Source organism: Aquarana catesbeiana, linkage group LG01, assembly GCF_042186555.1.
Source record: "Aquarana catesbeiana isolate 2022-GZ linkage group LG01, ASM4218655v1, whole genome shotgun sequence".
In the NCBI taxonomy this organism is placed as follows: domain Eukaryota; kingdom Metazoa; phylum Chordata; class Amphibia; order Anura; family Ranidae; genus Aquarana; species Aquarana catesbeiana.
Window position 1 is genome coordinate 720647109 of NC_133324.1, and position 24541 is coordinate 720671649.

Sequence of the window (24541 nt, forward strand, 5' to 3'; positions counted from 1 at the left end):
AAGAAGGGTTGCCTATAAGCGCTGTTCACACCAGTGCCTTGTGTTACTGCGTTATTGCTCCTGTGCAGCACATAGTATTTTTTTTTTTTAGTACAGCACAAGCACAAAATGTCACAAGCAAGCACACATTAATACAATGCACTCCAAAGCAAAAACTTTCAGATTCATAAAGTTCGGCTTCTCTGAGGAGTCATACACCACTTGCTGCCTCATGTTCCTGGCTGGCAAGAAGAAGAAAGAAATGACCAACGACTGGTTGGACATAGAAGGACTCAAGTATTGTCCAAAATCATCCGATTCTTCATGATTCTAAGTGGATCAACACATTCATTACAATGTACAATGATTTAAGTGCAGGTTCACACTGCTGCAATGCGGGATCCCTGCGAATCCACTGCAGGTTCCCGCATCGCAGGTCACACTGCCCTATGCAAACCGCTGGGAGTGTCAGTTAAGGCTGTTTCATACGGGACGGATCCATGATGATCCGCCCCGTGAACATCCGCTTGCTCAGCGGGGATCGCTCCGTCGATCCCAGCTGAACAGGCAGATGACAGGTCCGTCGCTGCACACTGTGCAGCGACGGACCTGTCAGAGAGCCGCTCTCCCCTATGGGGGATCGGATGATGACGGACCGTAGAGTCTGTCGTCACCCGATCCGATCCCGGATGGAAAAGTAGGTGGGTCGCATGCAAGCTTGGTCCGAATGCGATGCGATTTCAGCCATACTATCTGTATGGCTGAAATTGCATCGTACAGAGATCGCATGGGATTTGCACTGCAGTGTGAATCACATCCGATCTTGGACAACGCTGCTGTGTGAACCGGCACTTAGAGGATTTTTTGGTCATACTTACCTGTAAAATACTTTTCTTTGAATACATCACGGGACACAGAGTTAGGCTATTATTCATTACTTACTGGGTTATACGCAATCCTTAGGTGAATTGACACTGGTATTCCAAAGGTCTTAGACAGGAAGTCTGCCCCTATATAACCCCTCCCCATACAGTAAAAGTGATACTAAAGGATCGTTTTTTATATTTTTAAATAACAAACATGTCATACTTGCCTCCACTGTGCAGCTCGTTTTACAGAGTGGTCCTGAACATCTATTTCTGGGGTCCCTCGGCGGCTCTTGCGGTTCCTCCCCACATTAGATAACCTCCTTGGAGAAGCGTTGTCCCGAGGGGGGTTACCTTGCGGGCGTGCTCCCGAGTCCAGCATTCGGCGTCCATAGAGGCCGAATGCAGGACTCGGCACCGGCCTGCGGCGCCCACGTCATTGGATGTGATTGACAGCAGCAGGAGCCAATAGCTGCACTGCTATCATTCTATCCAATCAAGAGCCGGGAACCCGTGGAGAGAGGGATGGCGGGGACGCGCCGAAGGAAATTCGGGGCACAGGTAAGTAAAACGGGGGGGGGGGGGGCTAGGGGGCCGGTGACTGCAAGGTGTTATTTCAACCTTAATGCATAGGATGGTTCCCTGCACGAAAAGGCCGCCAACTCCGACACCCTTCTAGCCAAGGTAATGGCCATCAGGAAGGCTAACTTGCACAACAGCAAGACTAATGGAATTTCCTCAAAAGGCTCAAATGGTTGTTTCTGTAGCACAGACAGCACCAAGTTTAAGTCCCAAGGACACATAGGTGACCTAATGGGGGGGGGGGGGGGAAGCAAACGAGTTGCCCCCTGCATAAGTGTTTGGACCAGGGGACGGGAGGCTAAAGGCCTTTGGAAGACTACCGACAAGGCCAAAATCTGACCCTTGATTGTACTCAAAGCCAATCTGATTTCCACAGCCGACTGTAGAAAAGACAGAATTCTCCCAATCATGTATTTCCAAGGATGCCATTTTCTGGCTTCACACCAAGCAATAAGTCTTCCAGACCTTATAACAGATTTTTCTAGTGATCGCTTTCCTGGCATTCACTAGGGTAGATCCCGAGATGACATGATCCATCAACACCCTGGCCTCAATATTCAAATATCCGCAAAGTGAAGCAGCCCCCCCCCCACCTGATAGAGTGGGGGCATACTCCTTAAAAGGAGGGCTTCGTGGCGGGTTTAGAAGTGTTTTGGACCCAGGGTTTCTTCTGGCCCTGGGGCTTGCCCCTGGCTCTAGAACACTGTTGGTAGTGGAACTGCCTTGGCGCTGAGACACCTGAGAAAGCAGTCCCTGAGGTTTTAAACGAGGGACGCCTGGTCCTTCTCTTCACAGGAAGTACAGAGCTCTTCCCTCCGGAAATCTTTTGGAAACATTTGTCCAAATCATCACCAAACCTTCTCCATTAAAGGGGAACCCTGCCAACAATTTCTTACAAGGAAACTTGGCTGACCAATTCTTAAGCCACAGAAGTCTGCGCACATGTACAGACAGGTCGGTCCACATAGAAGGCGCCTTCCTATGGGGGCCCACTGAAAAGATGAGGGACCCAAGAAGAGGTCCAAGGCCACTGTGTACAAAACCATTGCACAAAGCAGGCAAGTATAACAGGTTTGTTATTTTAAAGAAAACAAAAGCTTTACAAATCACTTCAAAACGGCAGAAAAAGTAAAAATTGTTTCAGTACCTAATGTATTTGAGGTTGATGATCAGTGCTTCATGTTATCTTTTCCCTTTGCTATAATAAAAACAGAAGTTGTTTTAACAAGGTCTCTAGATGAAACTGTAATGCCTTGCTAGTTATTCTGTGCTACACAACCTCCCTCTACATGTATTTCTTCCAGTAAACCACAATATGTAAATAATGTATTTCTAGATAATCGGCAATATTCCGACTGCAGAAAAACTCTGCGTTATTATGCATCTAAGGCAGAGGTTCTCAACCTTCTAGGGCCGTGACCCCTTGATAAAAATTCCTAAGTTGTAGGGAACCCTAACAGTAAAATTTTCATAGCGTGGGTTGTCAGCACCCAAGGGAAGACAAGTAATTTGCACCCCTAACCCACGGACATTTAGAGCTCCCCAAGTCCCTTCCACTCATACAGTATTAAAACCCCTTATGGTACATTTTAGGATGTACTACTCTTTTTTCTCCTTTCTTTCCCTTTTATCTCTCTCTATCCTAATGTCTTGGGTTTTTTTTTCCCATCCCTCTCTCTAGCTGTCTTTATTGTTCTTTCTCTCCCTTTTTCTTTGTTCCTCTCCATCTCTTACTCCTTGGTGGTGGTGGTGGTGGTGGTGGGGTGGGTGAGTGGCAGTGCTGGGGGGAGTTCTGATCAGCCAACTTAGGTGCTCTTGATCAAAGTCATCTGCTGATCTGAGAACTGTAGTGGGTACTTTTAATGGCAACATTAAACACAGGTAGTGTTATTCACTGTGTCTCCGGCTTCACTGTGTCTCCAGCTCTGTGGTGTCTTGCAGCAGTGACACCTATGCCGAAATTTAGGAGATAGGGTCTCCTCCAGCCCCTCCCACTTCACATTCCTTACCAGTCAGCTGATCTCTAGTCTCTGCCCCCCAGCCATGCCGTGAACTGAATGGGCGGCTGCGAAGAGGCTGAGTGGGCGGCCTCCAGGAACAGCCCAGCTGGGCGGCCACAGGCTCCAGGGACAGCCCTGCTGGGCAGCCACGAGAAGGCTGGGAGAGCGGTGTGGGCTTCAGGAACAGCCCAGGATTCGGTGACCCCTGGCAAATTGTTATTTGACCCCCAGGTTGAGAACCACTGATCTAAGGCATGCAGAACAAGATTTGAGATAGGCTGCTTCAGGAACACTTGCAGAGAAGGATTTTTTTTCTAGCTTCTATTTATTGGTTTTTGAATTAGAAATATACAAAACAGAGCCGTATGGGCATACCCTGGCTCTCACATAGTACAAAATAACACATTACCAACAGTATAGCATTGAAACTAAACTAAAATTGCCTAAATGGCAGTAATCTGCAAAGAAGGAATTTTACAGTAAGAGGACTTGGTGCGCAGTTAAAGTAGAATTAAAACTACGTTTTGTAAAACTGCGAGCAGGCAGCTTTTTATTACATTAGATACAAGCCATGTCTCTTCTGCAATAATACAAACTTACCTGCCTACTTGTGCAGGTCAGTGTGCATCCCTAGCACACTTCTAGTGTGTTGAAATTACTGACTCCGGTGTGCATGCGTGGAATAATGTCATCCCCATCAGCCAATCAAGAGGCCGAAAGAACACCACCAAAGAGAAGATGGCAGCGGCCTGCAAGAATGCAACTGGTGCATCCCTGGAAGGTGGGAGGCAAGTATATTGGGGATTTAGTTTGACTCTAAAGTGTAAGTAAACTTTTGTTTTTGATTTTTACCTACAGGCAAGTTTACCTGTAGGTTAAATGAATATCTCCTAAAACGTGCACGGTTTAGGATATTTTCTAATAAGCAGCAGCTGGTGACGTCACCGGTGCATCTCTGAAGGAACGGCATACCTGTGTCATTCCTTCAGAGCACTGTGCCGCGGCTGTGACTCCCATGACGGAGTGACATCATCGTGGCTCGGCCATTCAAGCTGCCACAGCCCACGAACTTGGAAGGAAGATAGGGTGAGGATGGATGCCTCTGCAACGGTGACAGCATGCTGCAGGAGTGAGTCGTTTCAAGGTAAGATGCATACTAGTATAATATGCCTTTTGTTTAGGCCCTGTTCAACACTTGAGCATTTTTCAGCTTGTACAACGCTGAGCTCTGAAGCTCCAAAAATGCCCAACAAGCCAAATCCCATTCATTTCAATGGCCCCTGTTCACATATGAGCGTTCTGACGCCTGAAGCTCAAAAGTACATGAGCTTCTTTCTGTCACATTACAAGCGTTTTTGGCCCATAGACTTCAAAAGAAATGCCTGACGTGAGCAGAAAACCGCTTGTAAAACGCTCAAATAATAGCTCTCCACCCCTAATTTCATCTCCCTCTCCTCCCCCTAGTGCTTTCTATTGGCTAAAGAAAAATGCCTGAAGCTGTAAAACGCTTGTAATACACTTTTAAAATGTTTTCAAAAAAAAAAAAAAAAAAAATTGTAAAAAGCTGCAAAAAAAGCTTTAAAAAAAAAAAAAGCAAAAACTCCAGCAAATGGATACGCTCAGGTGTAAATGGAGCCTTAAAGTTTACTACTGTTTTAAGCAATGACACTTGGAGGACTGATCACTTATTCACCATACAGAGCCTCTGGTACTGCATTACTGCATGTGAGTGCATGGGTAATATTTTTCTCATGATGTTTGAGTATGAAGGATGAGCTCAGGCGTGTTCGCAAGCCGCACGTGCCGAGCCCACCAGGAAGTCGGCACTGCACAACACTAATCACAAGCAGTGAGTAATTGTCCCGATGTGCGGCTGCAGAGATCGGGAAATGTCTCACTGCTTATGATTAGCGCTGTGCAGTGCCGACTTCCTGGCGGGCTCAGCACGTGTGGCTTGCGAACACGCCTGAGCTCATCCTTATTGGGGATTGACTTGTATGACTTTTGCTAAATGCCACTGCATCATTGAAAAGAAAACAGTGTGCACCTAAACCACTTCACATTACAATCACTCACATTCACTTCACCCACCCCCATCGATAAAACAAACGTTAGGCATACACCAGTTAGGCCTACTATCCATGCTCAAAAGTGCTCTGCTGCTGGCCAATTTTACACTACAGTATTTGAATTCCTGTAGTACAACCCCAAGTTATGTGCTATGGCTATAACAAATTTGGGTCTAGCCTTGCTCATTAAAGGGGAGTTCCACACAAAAATGGAACTTCCGCTTTTCGGAACCCTCTCCCCCTCCGGTGTCACATTTGGCACCTTTCAGGGGGGGGGGGGGGTGCAGATACCTGTCTAAGACAGGTATTTACACCCACTTCCGGCATAGACTCCCATGGGAGTCTATGCCTCTTCCTGTCCCTCTGCGCTGTCTCCTGGGAAACACACAGCTCCCAGGAGATAGCGGGGACCAGTTACGATGCGCAGCGCGACTCGCGCATGTGCAGTAGGGAACTGGGAAGTGAAGCCGCAACGCTTCATTTCCTGATTCCCTCACCTAGGATGGCGGTGGCAGCTGCCGAGAACCGAGCGGGTTCTCGGCGTCGCCTGCCGACATCGCTGGACCCTGGGACAGGTAAGTGGCCATGTATTAAAAGTCAGCAGCTGCAGTATTTGTAGCTGCTGGCTTTTAATATTTTTTTTTTTTTTAGGTTGATGTAGGTGGACCCCCGCTTTAAAATGATACTGCTACTGTGTAATCTGTGGCCTCAAATCTTGTAGTATAGCCCCTGCCTGCACTCTATTCCTGCAGTACATTATGGCCAGTTCTCCCTCTTTAAAAGTCTCTTACAGCTGGCCGATTTTACACTGCATCATCTAGATCAGGGGGTCGCCAAACTGCGGCCCGAGGGCCGGATGTGGCCCTTTGCTAGCCTTTGCATTCCCAGAACTGACTGGATGAAGTGGATATTGTAATAACATTGCCCCATATCTCCGCCTCGGCCAACCAGAGAACGCCTTTTATTCATTAAGAAATGTGCAAGGTGTTTTGTGAGTGGCGTCCATTCCAAGTGAGTAGTCGCTCAGCACAGGACCTGAGGACAGCAGTAATCAGAGTAGAAGTGGCGGCAATTACTTAGCTTCCACAGCAGTTCCCCCTCTATAGCATATGGATACGTACATCGCTCCAAGCTGTACCAAAGTAACTATGTAATGAAATCCATACCTGGAGTTTACCCAAGCTCCATTCTTAGTACCCCCCGATAGTGACTTCATGACACCCCACTTCCTACAGTATGGCCCCTTTCACCCGAGGCAGATCCGCTTCCACAGAGTCCGCTTCGGTCCACCGGCTCAGCAGGAGATCTCTCAGTTGATCTCCGCTGAGCTGGCGGATGACAGGTCCCTCTCTGCTCACTGAGCGGGGAGGGGCTTGTCAAGCGCCGCTGCTGCTTATGGAGAGATCGGACGAAAACAGACAGCATGTCCGTTTTCATCAGATCTCATCCGATCCGCCAGCAACGGATCTGAACGTAGAGGCATCCGTCTGCTTTTAGCGGATCGGACATGTCACCGCTGACATTCGTCACTCCATAGGCTAGCATGGAGCGCCCGTTCAGGTCCGCCGTCAAAACTGACAGGTGGACCTGAACGGTCCGACCGTGTGAAAGGGGCCAAAGCATCTTCTACTTGGATGTGTTTATTCCTGGAGTTCAATGTACACAGGTGTTCTGTAAACCTGGCTAATTTTAGAATGGCTGTTGATCTCGGTCTTACAGTCAAGATCTATCTTTTTCCATGTCAGGTGCATGCCAAATATTATGTAAGTGTATGCCAGGTGTTTATCACCTCTCAAAAGGTCAAAAGTACTCCTGATTAAAGCTGTATTAAACCCAAAAACAAACATTTATTATATCGCAGCTTAATAATTCTTAGATGTGGTGGCTGCATTTTTTTTTTTTAATAGGCTTATTTTATTTTCACCTGGTGAATTGACCAGTAAAGGCCCTTTTACACAGATGCACTTTTGTGCAGCTTAACCACTTGCCGTCCGTATCACTTACATATACTGCGGCAAGGCAGCTCTGCCAGATCACGTACTAGGTATGTGATAGGGCAGTTACGGGTGGGGGGGGGGGGGGGGGCGCGTGAGGGCCGCTGGAAACTCAGCTGTGCTGTGATTATATGAATGACTGCCAGCACCCAGTGATCGTTGGGAAGACACACAGAACAGAGCTCTGCCTATGTAAACAAGGCAGACCTCTGTCCTGTCAGCGGGGAAGTTATGGACGACTTTCTTTCCCCTCAAAGCAGGGAATAAAATCCATAAATTTCTCTTAGTAAGTGCAGCACACATTGTACGCCAAAACATTGGTTAGGCACACATCTAACCCTTGGATCGCCCTAGATGTTTAACCCCTTCCCAGCCAGCGCCATTAGTACAGTGAATATTTTTTTTTTAGCACTGATCACTGTATTAGTATCACTGGTCCGCCCCAATATCGCAGTACTAGTAAAAATGAATAAAAATGCCTATATATATATATATATATATATATATATATATATATATATTATATTATATACACACATATACACACACAGTTTGAACAAATTAAATTTTTTTATTGGATGTTTTATAGCAGAGTAACAAATATTGTTTTGTTTTTTTCAAAAATTGTTGGCCTTTGTTGTTTATAGCACAAAAAATAAAAACACAGTGGTGATAAAATACCACCAAAAGAAAGCTCTACTTGGGGGGGGAGGGGGGGGGAATGGAGGAGGGGCATGAATGTAATTTATGTACGGCGTTGCATGGCCACGCAATGGCCACGCAATGGAGGAGGGGCATGAATGTAATTTATGTACGGCGTTGCATGGCCACGCAATTGTCAGTTAAAGTAATGCAGTGCCGTATCTCAAAAAGTGGGAGCACGTTATATGTTCCATCTGTTTTTAGGGTGGAACATGTTCCCCCTGCTCTCTCCCCCTGTGACAGCAGTGTGTGGAGAAGTTCCCCATACTGTGCGCAGTGCGGCCGTGCAGGGCTCCTCACACACGACCGCGTCATTCATTCACAGAGTTCTGCGTATGAAGGAACTACCAGTCCCTACATTCTTTGCGGCTGTCGGCTTGTAGTTTTCAATGAACTAGCAGGGCACTGTTGAGCGCTGCGATAGTTCATTGTGTCTTCCTGTCTTTGTGAAACTGCCTGGCCGTATGATGTACAGACAGCAAGCCCACACTGGCAGTCTGCAAGAGACCTGCATTTCACCTGTGATCTGACCACTGGTGCAATTGCTTTCCAGGCTCCTAAAAAATAAATAATAATAATAATAATAATAATAATAATAATCCCAGTAATCCCAGTATTTTTTTTTTTTATACAGTGGGCAATTTTTCTGATAAAAGTGATCCCGGTGGCATTCGCCACAGGATCACTTGAGGCGGCGGGAGAGGTGCCCCCCTCCGCTTCCCCGTCTCCGGGCTTACCGGACCTTCCTGCTGGGCAGGAAGAAAGATAGCCCCTACTGACCTTGAAGGAACGGAGCAACGTCCGACGTCACTTCCGCATTCCAGCCTTAAAAGGGATGATGTTTTTCATCTCTTAAAAGGCAAAACAAACTATTTATTTATTTTTTTGCTTTTAAATGTAAAATGTGAGATCTGAGGTCTTTTTGACCCCAGATCTCGCAATAAAGAGGCCCTGTCTTGCTTATTTCTATTACAAGGGATGTTTACAATGTTTTGTGTACGATATTTTTTTTATTTACAATTATACATAGAAATAATATATCAAGTTAATTCATTAAATATCAAGTAATATAAAAAAAAAAAAAAAAAAACCACACACACACACACACACACACACACACACACACACACAAAAAAAACCAAAACAAAAAACACAAACCAAACAGACCTTGCACCTCTCATATTAAAGTAACTTAACATATAATAATCAGAACATAATAATAGGAGCATAAATACAATTTACCCATCAAATTAAGCTCCCTTAATATCAGACTATGGTGGCTTCCTCTACGCAGATTCAGATTATCATCTTTCTTTTACATAGTAATTTCTTCTCTTATCTACTCCACACCCTTCTACCTCAGTTCTTTACTCCCATCTATCTCCATTACCTTTGCTCCTCTCTACTAGTCTACTAGATAAACCGTTACTAGGTCTTATCCACCATGACCATATTTTACCAAACCTTTGGGATGTACCTCTATGCTTATACCTTAATTCTTCTCTTTTAAGTGCGTTACATTTCTTAACCCATTGTTTATGGGTTGGAGGATCAGCAGATAACCATGTTTTGTAGAATAACTTTACACGCTAAGTATAGAGATCTTATCCACATAGTGTTGATCTCTACAGGTAAATGCTCCATCAGGTATTATTCCCAGTAGTGCAAGTTTGGGCATCCCTGTTATCTCAGTGGAGCATATTAAGTTTAAGGTTATGAATATTTTTTCCCAGTAACAATGGAACTTTGGACATCGCCAGAGCATGTGGAGAAAAGAGCCATTAACTAGAAAGCATCGCGGGCATATCGGTGTTGTGTTTTTTTCCCCCCCAAGCATGGAGTTTTTGTGGGGTATAATGAGCCCTATGTATAATAAAAAGCTGAGATAGCCTTTGAGAGGGCATGAGAGATATCCTGGGAAGTGTTTCCAGGGCTTGTGTCCAGTCCACCTCATCTAAATCTTCTGTCACCTTGCCATCGAACAAAAAACTATTTTTATGTTTTTCAGTATTCTCTAATATTTATAAGTTGGAATAAAGATCTCCTATTAATCCTCGTTTCGTGCAGGCAGCAGAGGTTGCCTTTGTTAGTATTTTAGAGTGTTATTGAATAACTGTAATTTGATTTTTGAGCTTTGAATTTGTAATGCATGACATATTTGAAGATATTGATAGAAGTTATTATTCGTTAACTGATAGCGGTCCTTTAATATATTAAAAGGAAGTAAAACATCCCCTTCATATAACTGGTGCAAAGATATTAGGCCCGTCTTTTTCCAATCTGAAAATTCAGAGGGTCTATTCAATTCATAGAGATAAAAGTTATCCGACATGGGCATATGTTTCGTATACCCTCTATGTTGAGTGATATTTTGCACTGATACCCACATCCTGTGGATTAAGTAGAAAGTAGGGAATCTTTATTATAAAAATGGTGAGCTACTATTAGTTGAACTAAAGGATATTTTTTAAATTGGGATGCTATTATCTTCTGTGTAGGGTCTTCCATGTCCACACTACCTCAAAACCATGCCAATGTTGTAGTTGTAATGCAATAAAGTATAATCTCGCATTTGGTATCGCAATCCCCCCCCCCCCCCCCCATCTACGGGCTGTTGTAATATTTCTAATCAAAATTCTAGGTTTTCCACCCTTCCACACAAAATCCCTAAAGACCGAATCAATTGGGCGGCACAGTGGTGTAGTGGTAGCACTCTCACCTAGCAGTAAGAAAGGTCGCTGGTTCGAATCCCAACCACGACACTACCTGCCTGGAGTTTGCATGTTTTCCCTGTGCCTGCGTGGGTTTCCTCCGGGTACTCCGGTTTCCTCCAACACTCCAAAGACATGCTGGTAGGTTAATTGGATCCTGTCTAAATTGTCCCTAATATGTATGAATGTGATTTAGGGACCTTAGATTGTAAGCTCCTTGAGGGTAGGGACTGATGCGAATGTACAATGTATATGTAAAGCACTGCGTAAATTGACGGCGCTATATAAGTACCTGAAATAAAAAATAAAAAAAATAAAATAGTCCTAAATAATCATAACGTCAACCATATGGGACAATTATGCAATACATATAGCATCTGGGGCATCAATACCATTTTCACCAAATTCGCTCTCCCCACCATAGACAGTGGAAATTTACTCCACGTTTTACGCTGTTGTCTAAATTTAGCAATAAGAGGGAGTATATTTCTATCTGTATATTCTATAAGATTCGGTGTAATTACCACTCCCAAATATTTAAATGATGTAGCCAAGGCCAACTGAGGAGTCTGGCATGGATGTCCCACATGCACAGGATTAGGGCTGAAACAACTAATCGATTAATCGACAACTAATCGATTATGAAATTAATCAATTACTACTTTCATAATCGATTAATCGGCCAGTAACATAATGGGGTTAAAAAAAAAAAAAAGCAAATAATCGCTACTGTAAATATTACTTTCACAAAAAAAAAAAAAATGAACCCCTTACAGTAGTGATTATCTGCATTTTTTGTACTATAAAAGGGCTCATTTTAGTTTTTTTCCACCCCATTATGTTACTAAACGTCTTAGACCTGGTTCACATCTATGTGTTTTTTGGTGCTTTTTGCAGAAACGCACTACAGTTCATTCACATGGTTTCCTATGGGACACGTTCACACAAAACAGTGCTTTTTTGGTTCAATATACTTCAATAGAGAAGCTGCAGAAAAGCATGTAGGTGTCCTTTTATGAAACTGAGATCAGCGGCGATCCCGAGTCTCACCGCTGATCTCAGCGCTTTACCAGTTTATGAAACTGAGATAATCAGCGGAGAACATGTTCTCCGCTGATTATCTCAGCGCAGTGAGAATTCACAGAAACGGCCAGTTTATGAAGGTGCGATCTCCACACCTCACTGGCGATCTGTGACAGAATTCTCACTTTCTGATTCACCATTTCAGAAGTCAGAGTGAGAAGCCTGAAACTGGCTGATATTCTGGAGAAAGAAAGAAGTCTTTTGACTTCTTTCTTTCACCAAACAGTCAGAGCACACCTTCCCCACCATTACACACCCCAAAACCAGCAGGATAGGAATTTATAGTGTGTATATATATATATATATACACACACACACACACACACACACACACACACACACATACATACATACATACATATATAGCTATATATATGTATCTATATATAGATATATATATATTTTTTTTTAGATGTTCACGTCTCTGGCTGGGTTCACACTTGTGCGATGCGTGAACCAGCGTGATTCCTGTGCGGGTTTTCACATCGCACCTACATTGACATCTGCGCACCACTGCAGGTATCAATGTAAAGTTAATGACACCCCCAGATCATTTCACAGATCGCAGTGCGAACTATGTAATGGTGCAGGAATCGGATCGCATGGGTGTTCACACCCATGCGATCCGATTCCAGTGCGGACCAAATAAAGGGTCCTGTACCATTTTGGTGCAAATGCAATATGATTTAGGGCCAGTTCCCACTGCTGCGGTGTCCGAGATCGGATGTGATTCGCACCGCAGTGCAAAATCACATCCGATCTCTGTGCGATGCGATTTCAGCCATACAGATAGTATTGCTAAATTTGCATTGCCCTCGGACCAAACTCCTACAGGACCCTTTTTTTGGTCCACAGCAGAATCGGATTGCATGGGTGTTCACACCCATGCGATTCGATTACTGTCCGAGTTTGCAGATCGCACTGCGATATGCGAACTGATTTGGGGGTGTTAACTTTTAGGCCCAGTTCACACTTGTGCGATGCCGGACATCGCACAGGCATCGCATGTTATTTGCAGCACACTGCCATTCACATTACATGCGATGTCTGTGCGGTGCGATATCAGCTGTACAGATAGTATGGCTGATATCGCACCGCATTCGGTGCAAACACGCACAGGACCCTTTTTTCTGTTCGGACCAGAATCGGATCGCATGTGTGTTCACACATATGCGATCCGATTCATGTCCGAACTGTCAGTTCGCACTGCGATATGCAAGCTGATCTGGGGGTGTCCTTAACAATGTATTGACACTCCCCAGCGATTCGCATATGGCAGTGTGAACTGACATGCGAGTCGGTGCGATGCGGGAACCCGCAGTGGATTCGCAGTGTTCTCGCATCGCACCAGTTTATCAATTTTTATGTTTATCTATAATGAAATATATTTTATTTTAATTTATTAATAAATATTTATACTTGTATACTTTATTAAAATTATTTTTTTAATGATTATAAATGTATTTTGCATTTATATGAATGGTGTATAGCTGCATTACATATGTGCATTACATTCATTTACTATACACCATTCACATTTAAATAGGAACATGTATGATCTTTAAATATTGATAAAAACAATGTTTTTTTTATAATTAGGTTAATGTATATTGTGTAGGGGGAATTTATCTTTATTATTTTATTAATATGTTGGGGAATAATGTGTGCTGATTTGTGTTAAACTTTTGTATTTTATGGTTCCTCATACTGTAATCCCGCTATATCACACGAGATTACAGTGAGAGGAGCCGTTCTCAGGAGTTCCCGGCGTTTGTAGATCGCTCCTCAACTCAACATGAGAAGCGATCTACACACTTTCATAAACAGGCACTCAGAGGAGAGCGATCTCCTCTGAGAATGCCTGAGAACTGAAAAGCGGTATTTTACCGCACTTTCATAAAAGGACACCGTAATGCGTTTTTGCAGCAATATGTGTTTTTTAATCTGCCCAACAACAAATTGGCCAAAAAAATGCAAAAACGCAAATCGCAGCAAAATTACGTGCACAAAAATCAAAACGCACAGCAGAAAGCACTGCAGAAACAGATGAAAAGCAAACTGCATAGGTGTGTACTGAGCCTTATGCTGGCCACACGAATCAGTTTTCAGACGAGAATATTCAGACGAAAAATCTTTTTTTTGAAGGAAGACATTGTTTTTGTTTTTAATAAAAAAAAATTGATCACTGAGTCTGATATTTACCAGATTCACCCTTTAATAGTATATACAGTATATCTCTTCTGTCTGTTATTCTCAGAGTGGATTCGATATTTTGCTCCCTAACCATATAGTTGGTTATTTATATTTACCACTGCATAGAGATATTTAAGAATAAATTACCTTTTTTTAAAACTGTACACATCAACTAAATTATACACCACACTTTTTTTTTTTAGGGTTATTAACCGAATAATCGATTAATCTTAACAATAATCGGCCAACTAATCGATTATGAAAATAATCGTTAGTTGCAGCCCTACACAGGATCCACAAACAGCACTACAGATTTATCCCAGTTGATATTGAATACTGAGAAGGATCCATATAGGTCTATTAAGGACATAGCTGCAGACAGGGATGGGCCCGTATCCGCCAGAAACACTAGAGTATCGTCCGCATAGAGTGCCATCTTATCTTCACCTATAGATTTACGAAATCCCACAATATTTGTAGAGGAGCGAATAGCTTCCACCAGCGGTTCAACGGCCAGAGCAAAAAGAAGCGGGGATAAAAGGACATCCCTGCCTCGTCCCTCTGGACAGCGAAAAAGGGGCCGATACACATCCATTCACCTGTACCCTTGAACTTGGGGAGTCATACAAAAGTTGTATCCATTTAATAAATCCGAGGCCAAACCCATAGCCTTTTAAGCATTTCCACAAAAAGACCCACTCTATACTGGTCGAATGCTTTAGCCGCATCGAGTGACATTATGGCTCTATTTCCCATGTTATCTGTTGGGAGTTGTAAATTTAGGAATAGCCATCGGATATTATTTGCTGTGGATCTATTAGGAATAAAGCCCGATTGGTCACAATGGATTCGTTTTGAAATACAACTTGATAGTCTAGTCGCCAATGTCTTTGCCAACAACTTAATATCTGATGTTAACAAAGATATTGGACGATATGAATCAGGGTTACTTGGGTCCTTATCTGGTTTCAATAAAACAATAATTACTACTTCATTCATAGAAGGGTTAATGAACCCACCTCCATGTCATAATTAGAAGACATCGAGCAGTTCAGGTAACAATACATCCCCATACTTTTTATATATTTCCCCTGGAAGGCCATCTGGTCCTGGTGCTTTATTATTAGGTAGGTTGGATGCTGCATTTCTTAGCTTGTCCAATGTTAACGGGCCTTCCAAAGCTACCCTTTCATCATTTGAAATGCTTGGCAGATCTATAGTGTCGAAGAATCTATCCAGGGACTCCTCCGAGTAGGATACCCTACACTTGTAGAGTGCCTGATAACATTCCCCAAATAGCTCCAATGTCTCTGGAGTCGTATCAGCCCTCTTATTTGAGGATGATGATTATAATTCAGTTATATATGATGCCGACCATTGTGCTTTTACAATAGTTGCCAATAAATGTCCTGTCCCCTCTCCCTCCTCAAAATATGGTTGTTGTAGAAAAAAAAAAAAATAATCTTATTTTCTGCCTTTTTCTTAGCCACTGCTGCATAGTGCAGTTGGCTATGAAGCCATTCTTTTTTTGTATCATCATTTGGATTGGTTATATATAGGAATTCAGCTTTCATCATATCAGCTAGAGTTTTTTCCCCATTGCCTGGATTGTTTCTTAATAGTTGCAACTCTAAATATGTAACCTGTAAAAATTTTTAAAGCGTCGACCTATGGAGATTTTTAAGTACTGTATTTTGTCGCCATCCCACAAGCGCGCAATTAAACACACAATGTTAGGTATCTACTCGGCGTAACATCATCTTTCACATTATACACAAAAAAAAAAAAAATTGGGCTAACTTTACATTTAATTTTTTTTTTTTAATTATTAAAAAAAAAATGTATTTTTTCCCAAAAAAAAAAAAAAAAATTGCGTTTGTAAGACATAAAATACTGCAATGATCTCCATTTTATTCGATAGAGATTATATATATATATATATATATATATATATATATATATATATATATATATATATATACACACACACACACACACATACACACTGTACAGAATAAAGATTACGATTCTTACGGTGTAACATCTTTCATATTATACAAAAAAATTGGTCTAAACTTTACTGTTTTGCATTAAAGTGTATTTTTTCTAAAAAAAAAAAAAAATTGCGTTTGAAAGACCGCTGCGCAAATACGGTGCGACATAAAATATTGCAACAACCACCAGTTTATTCTATAGGGTCTCTGCTAAATTATATATATATATATATCTCTCATGTTTGGGTGTTTCAGTTAATTTTCTAGCAGAAAATTATGTTTTTTACTTGTAATCAAATGTCAGAAAAGGTTTGGTCGTTAAATGGTTAACTTCCTTCATTTACACACAGAGTTCTTTTAAAAAGAACTAAGTTTCCCAGATTTTTTTTTCTTTCCCAGCTGTGAGAACTCTCTGCACTTGTCAGAAAGAATCCTGACATGCTTTTTTGAAGATAGATAGATAGATAGGAACACACCACGACTGCAGCTGTCACACCAAGGATTGGAAAGCTGCAATATAACATTTTTGGTTTTGGGTTTACAAATAGCATTCCAGTAATGTATAATGTTCCAATGCATCTCAGCATGTCCAGAATTGTACAGGACCCTATTTTGTAAACCAAACGCTAGCAGTATACAGTGTGCCACAATGCAGGGGCAGTGGGGTGCCATTCAAAATGCTTATCACCGCATTTTACCAACATTTTTACCAAGGGAGCTCCCTTCCCGGGCACTGCGCTCATCACATTGACAAGTTCATGAATCTGTCAGAGTCTAGTCCTGAGACTGAGGGTGTCTATACTGTACACTTCCTCAGGGAGCTCCCTTCCCCGAGCACTGCGCTCATCACACTGACAGGCACATGGCCAAGGAGTTTCGTACTGTGGTGGGCGGGGCCTGATGGGAACAGACTAGTTCCCCATCGGGTCTGCCCTAATTTTGATTGACAGAACAGTGGGCAAATCAGTAGCTGCTATTTGCTCACATGCTGTTATAGTGTGAACACAGTCTGAGGCATACCCCAAACTTGTTATTTGAAAGGTCTGTATTTTCCATGTGTAAAAAAAAAAAAAAAAAAAAAAAAAAAGAGTTCAGATAAAGTTTCCAACGCTAAATGCGGTAACTCGGGTTTAACTGCGTTTTGTTTACAGGCGTTTTTCTTTTTTGTCCATTTTGAAAAAAATACATATATTTTTATTTTTCAAACGCTTCTAAACGCAAAATGCGGCATGTAAATGCAGCAAAACGGACGTTTTAAACGTGGATTACTATCTGTCAAGTTAAATCATGAGGAGAGGTTGTAAAAACGTTCCGTGTACATTAAGCCTAATAGGTGGTGCCATTCACAAAACACTTTGCATACTTCTTAGCGAATACAAGGTGTTCTCTGATTGGACAAGGTGGAGATTGTGACATCACTGCCCTTTTGAGAAAAGTGCTGTTCTGTGAGTGGCAACCATTCCAAATGAGTGGTCACTCTGTAGCAGGGCATCCGCTCATCACAGGAACCAAAGACAGCGGCGATCAGTGTAGAAGCGGCGACTACAACAGTGATTCTCAGCTTACATAGCAATCCTGCAGGCAGGGCATATGGATACTTACATTGCACCAAGCTGGACCAACATAACTACCTAATAAAATCCATACCTGGACTTCAGCTTCTAGCCTAGGTTCACGTTTGTACAGGTCGAGCACGCAAAAGCGCATGCATTTCCAACCCGCAGGCAAAACACACTGCTTTTAGACTGACACACAAGGGTGCCATTAACTCCTAAGAGGTATGCATAAATAACCATGGCACAATTTTGCACACACTAAACCGCATGGGACTGCAACACCATGTGATTCAGTGCAGTGCAATTTCAAATAAAGGTTTTCCTGTGTTTCTCATGGGTACAGTAGCCCATTCAAATGAATAGGCTGCTGTACCCGCAATCTGTGTGTGGGAACGTGCTGCAAAAATTGCTACTCCCCAATATGTTGGACTCTCCTCGCGCCCCCCCCAATATGTTGGACTCTCCTCGCGCCCCCCCCCCCCAATATGTTGGACTCTCCTCGCGCCCCCCCCCCCCCAATATGTTGGACTCTCCTCGCGCCCCCCCCAATATGTTGGACTCTCCTCGCGCCCCCCTCCCAATATGTTGGACTCTCCTCGCGCCCCCCCCCCAATATGTTGGACTCTCCTCATCACTCTTGGACGGTCATCATACTTATTGACTCCCCTTGCTCCCCCCCAAATTGCCCTCCATGCAGAGTAGATGTAAGCTCTCTCCAGGTGTAGTCTTACCTTTGTCTCTGTACCATGTTGTGTACCACGACAAGGAGAAAAAAGCAGCCAAACACACGACGGTCACCAGACTGCCATTCCTGCACCTCATCTCACATAGCAACTCCCCCAGCTGCTATAGATCTCAAGTGGAGTCTCAATACAGGGTCCTGAGCCAGTCTATCCCAGGTGGAGTCTCAATACAGGGTCCTGAGCCAGTCTATCCCAGGTGGAGTCTCAATACAGAGTCCTGAGCCAGGTCTATCCCAGGTGAAGTCTCAATACAGGGTCCTGAGCCAGGTCTATCCCAGGTGAAGTCTCAATACAGGGTCCTGAGCCAGGTCTATCCCAGGTGAAGTCTCAATACAGGGTCCTGAGCCAGGTCTATCCCAGGTGAAGTCCCAATACAGAGTCCTGAGCAGGTCTATCCCAGGTGGAGTCTCAATACAGGGTCCTGAGCAGGTCTATCCCAGGTGAAGTCTCAATACAGGGTCCTGAGCAGGTCTATCCCAGGTGAAGTCCCAATACAGAGTCCTGAGCAGGTCTATTCCAGGTGGAGTCCCAATACAGGGTCCTGAGTTGGTCTATGTATATCACAGGTGGAGTCCTGAGCCAGTCTATGTATATTACAGGTGGAGTCCCAATACAGAGTCCTGAACCGGTCTATATATATCATAGGTGGAGTCCCAATACAGAGTCCTGAGCCGGTCTATGTATATCACAGGTGGAGTCCTGAGCCGGTCTATGTATATCACAGGTGGAGTCCTGAGCCGGTCTATGTATATCACAGGTGGAGTCCCAATACAGAGTCCTGAACCGGTCTATATATATCACAGGTGGAGTCTCAATACAGAGTCCTGAGCCGGTCTATGTATATCACAGGTGGAGTCCTGAGCCGGTCTATGTATATCACAGGTGGAGTCCTGAGCCGGTCTATGTATATCACAGGTGGTGTCCCAATACGGAGTCCTGAACCGGTCTATATATATCACAGGTGGAGTCTCAATACAGAGTCCTGAGCCGGTCTATGTATATCACAGGTGGAGTCCTGAGCCGGTCTATGTATATCACAGGTGGTGTCCCAATACGGAGTCCTGAACCGGTCTATATATATCACAGGTGGAGTCTCAATACAGAGTCCTGAGCCGGTCTATGTATATCACAGGTGGAGTCTCAATACAGAGTCCTGAGCCGGTCTATGTATATCACAGGTGGAGTCTCAATACAGAGTCCTGAGCCGGTCTATGTATACCGCCGGTGCCTCCAGCCGTCCGTTGGCTGAGTGACGTTATTACACGTCCTTCCTTATCACAGACTAATAAGAAGTCCTGAAGAGACGGCGGGGATGGTATTAGTTTGGGCAGGTAGTCGGTCCCGCGCTGCCTTCCTCCTTCTCCTCCCGTAGTGCTGTGTGCTCGTTGTATTCGGTGCTCTCATCACCCTCTATGACTGGAGGCCGGCCCCTCCCTCACTTCCTCCCTTGTCAGTGGTGGAAGGAGGTGAGTGAATACTGAGTGCTCTGTGCGCTTCACACATCCAGCCTGGCAGCAGGTGAGGACAGAGCCCGCCCACACACAACGAGGGCGATCGATTACAACTGGAGTAACTGTGTGTGTGTGTACTGACCAATCAGCTTCTAACTTCAGCTTGTACATTCAAGCGTTAGCAATGAGAGCTACAAGCTGATTGGTTTCACTGAAAAAATTGCTCTATTCTTAGCAAACTTCCCTTATGCCTCGTACACACGTTCCGAATATCGTACGACCATTCTCGCTTAAATAGTCGCAAGTAGCAATTGAATAGCTAAATTCTCATACGACAGACAAAAAAATCCAAAGTGATGTCATGCGTTGTAATGTATTTGTATTGTATTTTCGGACGACGACTATACTGACTAAACGAAAATCGTACGATCTGGAATCGTACGAGCAAAATATTCGTGTCCGATCGAATAATATCGGATGAACGGTCGTGATCGGCTGTCGAAAGTAGTGTACTCACGATCCGAATATCGTACGATCCTTCCTCGGACGACCGTTTTCGTACAATATTCGGACCGTGTGTACGGCCCATTAGAATGCCACCAGACATGACTCCCCACTTCCTATGTGTCTTCTCCTGTATACAGGCCTTCTGATTGTATTCCATAAACATGGCTAACTGTTCTACAGCCTAGATCTATCCTGGTCATGTCAGGTGCATGCCAAGTGATATGTAAGTAAGCGAATGCCAGGTTTTTATTTCTTCTCAATAAGGTCAAAAGTACTCCTGATTAAAGCAGTAGCAAATCCAAAAACAAACATTTATTATATTGCAGCTTACTAATGCCTGGTACACACGATGAGATTATTGGATGAATGAGCGTCTTTTTTGGGGGGTTTTTTTGCATGCTAATCTCAGATCAAACCCACAAGAGTTTACTAAAGTCATGAAAATTCCCATACGACAGAATAAAAATTCTAAAGTGATGTCATGTGTTGTAATGCATTTGTATTGCATTTTCGAACGACAGCTCTACTGGTTAAACGAAAATCGTTCAATCAGGCATCGTACAAAATCATTTTTCGTGCATGTCCAACCGGATGAACTGTCACAATCGGCTCTCAAAAGCTCCATACTAACAATACGATTATCGTACGATCGCTTTGAAAAGCGGTATGTTTCGTACGATTTTCTGATCGTGTGTACGGGGTTTAATTCTTAGATGTCATGGCTGTATTCGTTTTCTAGGTCTGTCGTTGTGACAGACCTAGCCGGGACAGAGGCTTTAGGAGAGGACCGAACGCTAGCCTCTTGCCTACTGATTATGGGCCCTGGATTTCAAGGGAACAATACTCTTTGTGAGGTTTATGCCTGGGGTCCAGGGCCGATCCTAGGGTTAAAGGCGCCTGGGTGCAGATATATTTCTGGCGCCCCCATGTGGGCGTGGTCATCTTACTAACTCCTCCCCTTTACAAATGTTTCTATGGCAACAACTCCACCTTTCCATCTGTAAGCCCCACCAAGTCAAAATAAATGTTTTATTAAGGGCCCTTTCACACTGGGGCGGGGGCGGCAAAGCGCCGCTATTGTAAGCAGTGCTTTACCGTCGGTATTCGGCTGCTAGCGGGGGGCGGTTTTACCCCCCTCGCTAGCGGCCGAGAAAGGGTTAAAAACCACCGCAAAGCGCCTCTGCAGATGGGCAGGAGCGGTATACACTCCGCTCCTTCACCACTCCAAAGATGCTTCTAGCAGGACTTTTTTTCCCGTCCTGCTAGCGCACCGCTCCAGTGTGAAAGCCCCGAGGGCTTTCACACTGGAGAGACAGCAGCGGCACTTTCGGGTCAGTTTGCAGGCGCTATTATTAGCGCAATAGCGCCTGCAAACCACTCCAGTGTGAAAGGGCCCTTATAGACAATTCTGTGTCAAGTGCTTGTAAATCAAATAGTGTAGCAAAAAACAAAACTTGGAATATGGATATGAACTGAACAATAATAAAATTTTGAACAGAAAATGAGGTAGCAGAAAATCTATAACTACAGATGCAAAATAGATTGATTCTGTGCTTTTTACATTTTCAATAAATACAATCACTAAAGTGCAAATAACAGATTTGACCACCGAGACAGTGGCGGGCAGACAGCGGGCGGGGGGGGGGGGGGGGGCTGGTCACAGTGGCACTATTTGGGCACAGTGGCAGCATTTGATGGGCACAGCGACAGTGTTTGGCACAGTAGCTGCGTTTGGGCACAGTGGCAGCGTTTGATGGGCACAGTGGCTGCATTTGATGGCACAGTGGCTGCCTTTAATTGGCACAGTGGCTGCGTTTGATGGGCTCATTGGCTTCGCTTGGGCACAGTGGCTGCATTTGATGGGCACAGTGGCTGCGTTTGATGGGCACAATGCCTGCGTTTGATGGGCACAGTGGCTGTGTTTGATGGGCACAGTGGCAGCATTTAATGGGCGCAGTGGCTGCGTTTGATGACACAGTGGCTGCGTTTGATGGGCACAGTGACTGCATTTTTGCACAGTGGCTGCGTTTGATGGGCACAGTGGTTGCGTTTAATTGGCACAGTGGCTACGTTTGACAGGCATTTGAATGGCACAGTGGCTGCATTTGATGGGCACAGTGGCTGCGTTTGAATGGCACAGTGGCTGCGTTTGAATGGCACAGTGGCTGCGTTTGAATGGCACAGTGGCAGCATTTGATGGGCACAGTGGCTGCGTTTGATGGGCACAGTGGCAGCATTTGATGGGCACAGTGGCTGCGTTTGATGGCACAGTGGCTGCGTTTGATGGCACAGTGGCTGCGTTTAAATGGGCACAGTGGCTGCATTTAAATGGGCACAGTGGCTGCCCTTGGACACAGTGGCTGCGTTTGATGGGCACATCAGGTCGAGGGTCAGGTCAGGTGCAGTGCAATCACTCACAGCAAGGCAGGCTCAGGCTTACTCAGGCTCAGGCAGCTCTTCTCAGAAGTGCTCCGCTGTCCGCTCGCTCCCCTCCCTCCGAGCCACACTGAGTCTGAAGATGGCAGAGGTGGGTGGAGCCGAGCTAGTTTCCAGCCGCAGCGCGCTCGGAATGCTGGGGCGGCGCGTTTTGAATGCTGGGGCAGCCGCGGCCTCTGACGTCACTGGTTTCTAGGCGCCGGGCGCCCGGCGATTCTAGCAACCAGTGCAGTCGAATGAGCGGCGTTCCACAGCTTCGGTGCCCCTTCTCTTACAGCGCTGGGGCGTGGTGCTGCCCATGCACCCGCCTAGGATTGGCCCTGCTGGGGTCCTTGAAGTAATGTTACTTTGGATTCAAGTCCATAACCCCCCAAAACACACAGAACCCTGTTTTTTTATAAATAGTGACGCCTTCATAATGTTGGGACTCCTAGAAGATGCTGATGTCTTCAACTCCAGCCACCTGTCTGTCTGTTGTCTGCTATAATGTGTTTATGGTAAATAAGGCTAGTGTGGGCTCTAAGAGTCTTTCACCCATTGTTGTTTGTGTTATTTAACTCTGCTATTGTGTGAAGGAGTTCTATGTTGATGTTTATGATAATGTGTATTGTAGTTAGGGAGCTAGGAGACAACAAGGCTAGGACCTGAAAGGTATTATCCCAGAGTCACCTAGTCTGGAAATGAATAGTTAATTAGCTCATGTTAATTTATATCTCTGGTTACAGGTGTATTGTTAGGCCCCTTTCACACTGGGGCGGTTTGCAGGCGTTATTGCGCTAAAAATACCGCCTGCAAACCGCCCCAAAACAGCCTCCGCTGTTTGTTCAGTGTGAAAGCCGCATCTTTGGAGCGGTGAAGGAGCGGTGTATTCACCGCTCCTGCCCATTGAAATCAATGGGACAGCGCGGCTATACCGCGGCAATACCGCGGCTATAGCCGCGCTATACGAGTGGTTTTAACCCTTTTTCGGCCGCCAGCGGGGGGTTAAAACCGCACCGCTAGCGGCCGAATACCGCGGTAAAACAGAGCTAAAAATAGCGCTGTTTTACCGCCGACGCCCCCTACCGCCCCAGTGTGAAAGGGGTCTTAGAGTAATATGAGCAGGAGGGGGGGTACCTCCTCTTCAACTGTATATAAGACTGTACTCTGGTTCTAATAATCGGTCCATGTTCAGCAACCGAGTATTGTATTGTTGTGTTTGTTGATAGCGGTTGGAATATCTGATATCTATATACAGACTGGGAGGAAGTGGTATACAACAAAAAGCACTCAACTGGCATTACAGTATATTGGGCCTTTTGGTATTCTCTGTAGGATCAACCCAGTAGCCTACGCTTTAGATCTTCCTTCCAACATGCGTATTTATAATGTATTCCATGTTTCATTAATAAAACCTTTGGTGTGCAACCGCTTCACCACTCCGGTACCACGTCCTCACCCGATTCAGGTTGAGAGCCATGAGGAGTATGAGATACAATCTATCATTGACTCCTGTAGGTTCCGCGAGTGCACACGGTACCTTGTTCATTGGAAAGGGTATGGCCCAGAGGAATGCTCTTGGGTCTCATCCTCAGACGTATATGCTCCTGTCCTCCTCCATGCTTTCCATAGATGTTTCCCCCTCAAACCTGGTGCCCCTCTGAGGGGGAGGGGTCATTGAGGGGGTACTATCAAA

The 24541-nt window shown here is 44.5% G+C and overlaps 1 protein-coding gene across 1 annotated transcript in view; it reads right to left on the reverse strand.

The window, feature by feature from the left end:
* Positions 1 to 19941, reverse strand: part of MGAT4D (MGAT4 family member D) — a 242233-nt gene extending 222292 nt beyond the window's left edge. Inside the window, exons 1-2 of the mRNA XM_073604110.1 lie at positions 18629 to 19941; positions 18461 to 18588 (exon numbers count right to left, since the gene is read on the reverse strand). Coding sequence (XP_073460211.1) covers positions 18461 to 18551 — 91 coding nt within the window. The 5' untranslated portion in view covers positions 18552 to 18588; positions 18629 to 19941. The remainder of the gene's footprint in view (positions 1 to 18460; positions 18589 to 18628) is intronic.
* Between the last annotated feature and the right edge of the window lie 4600 nt (positions 19942 to 24541).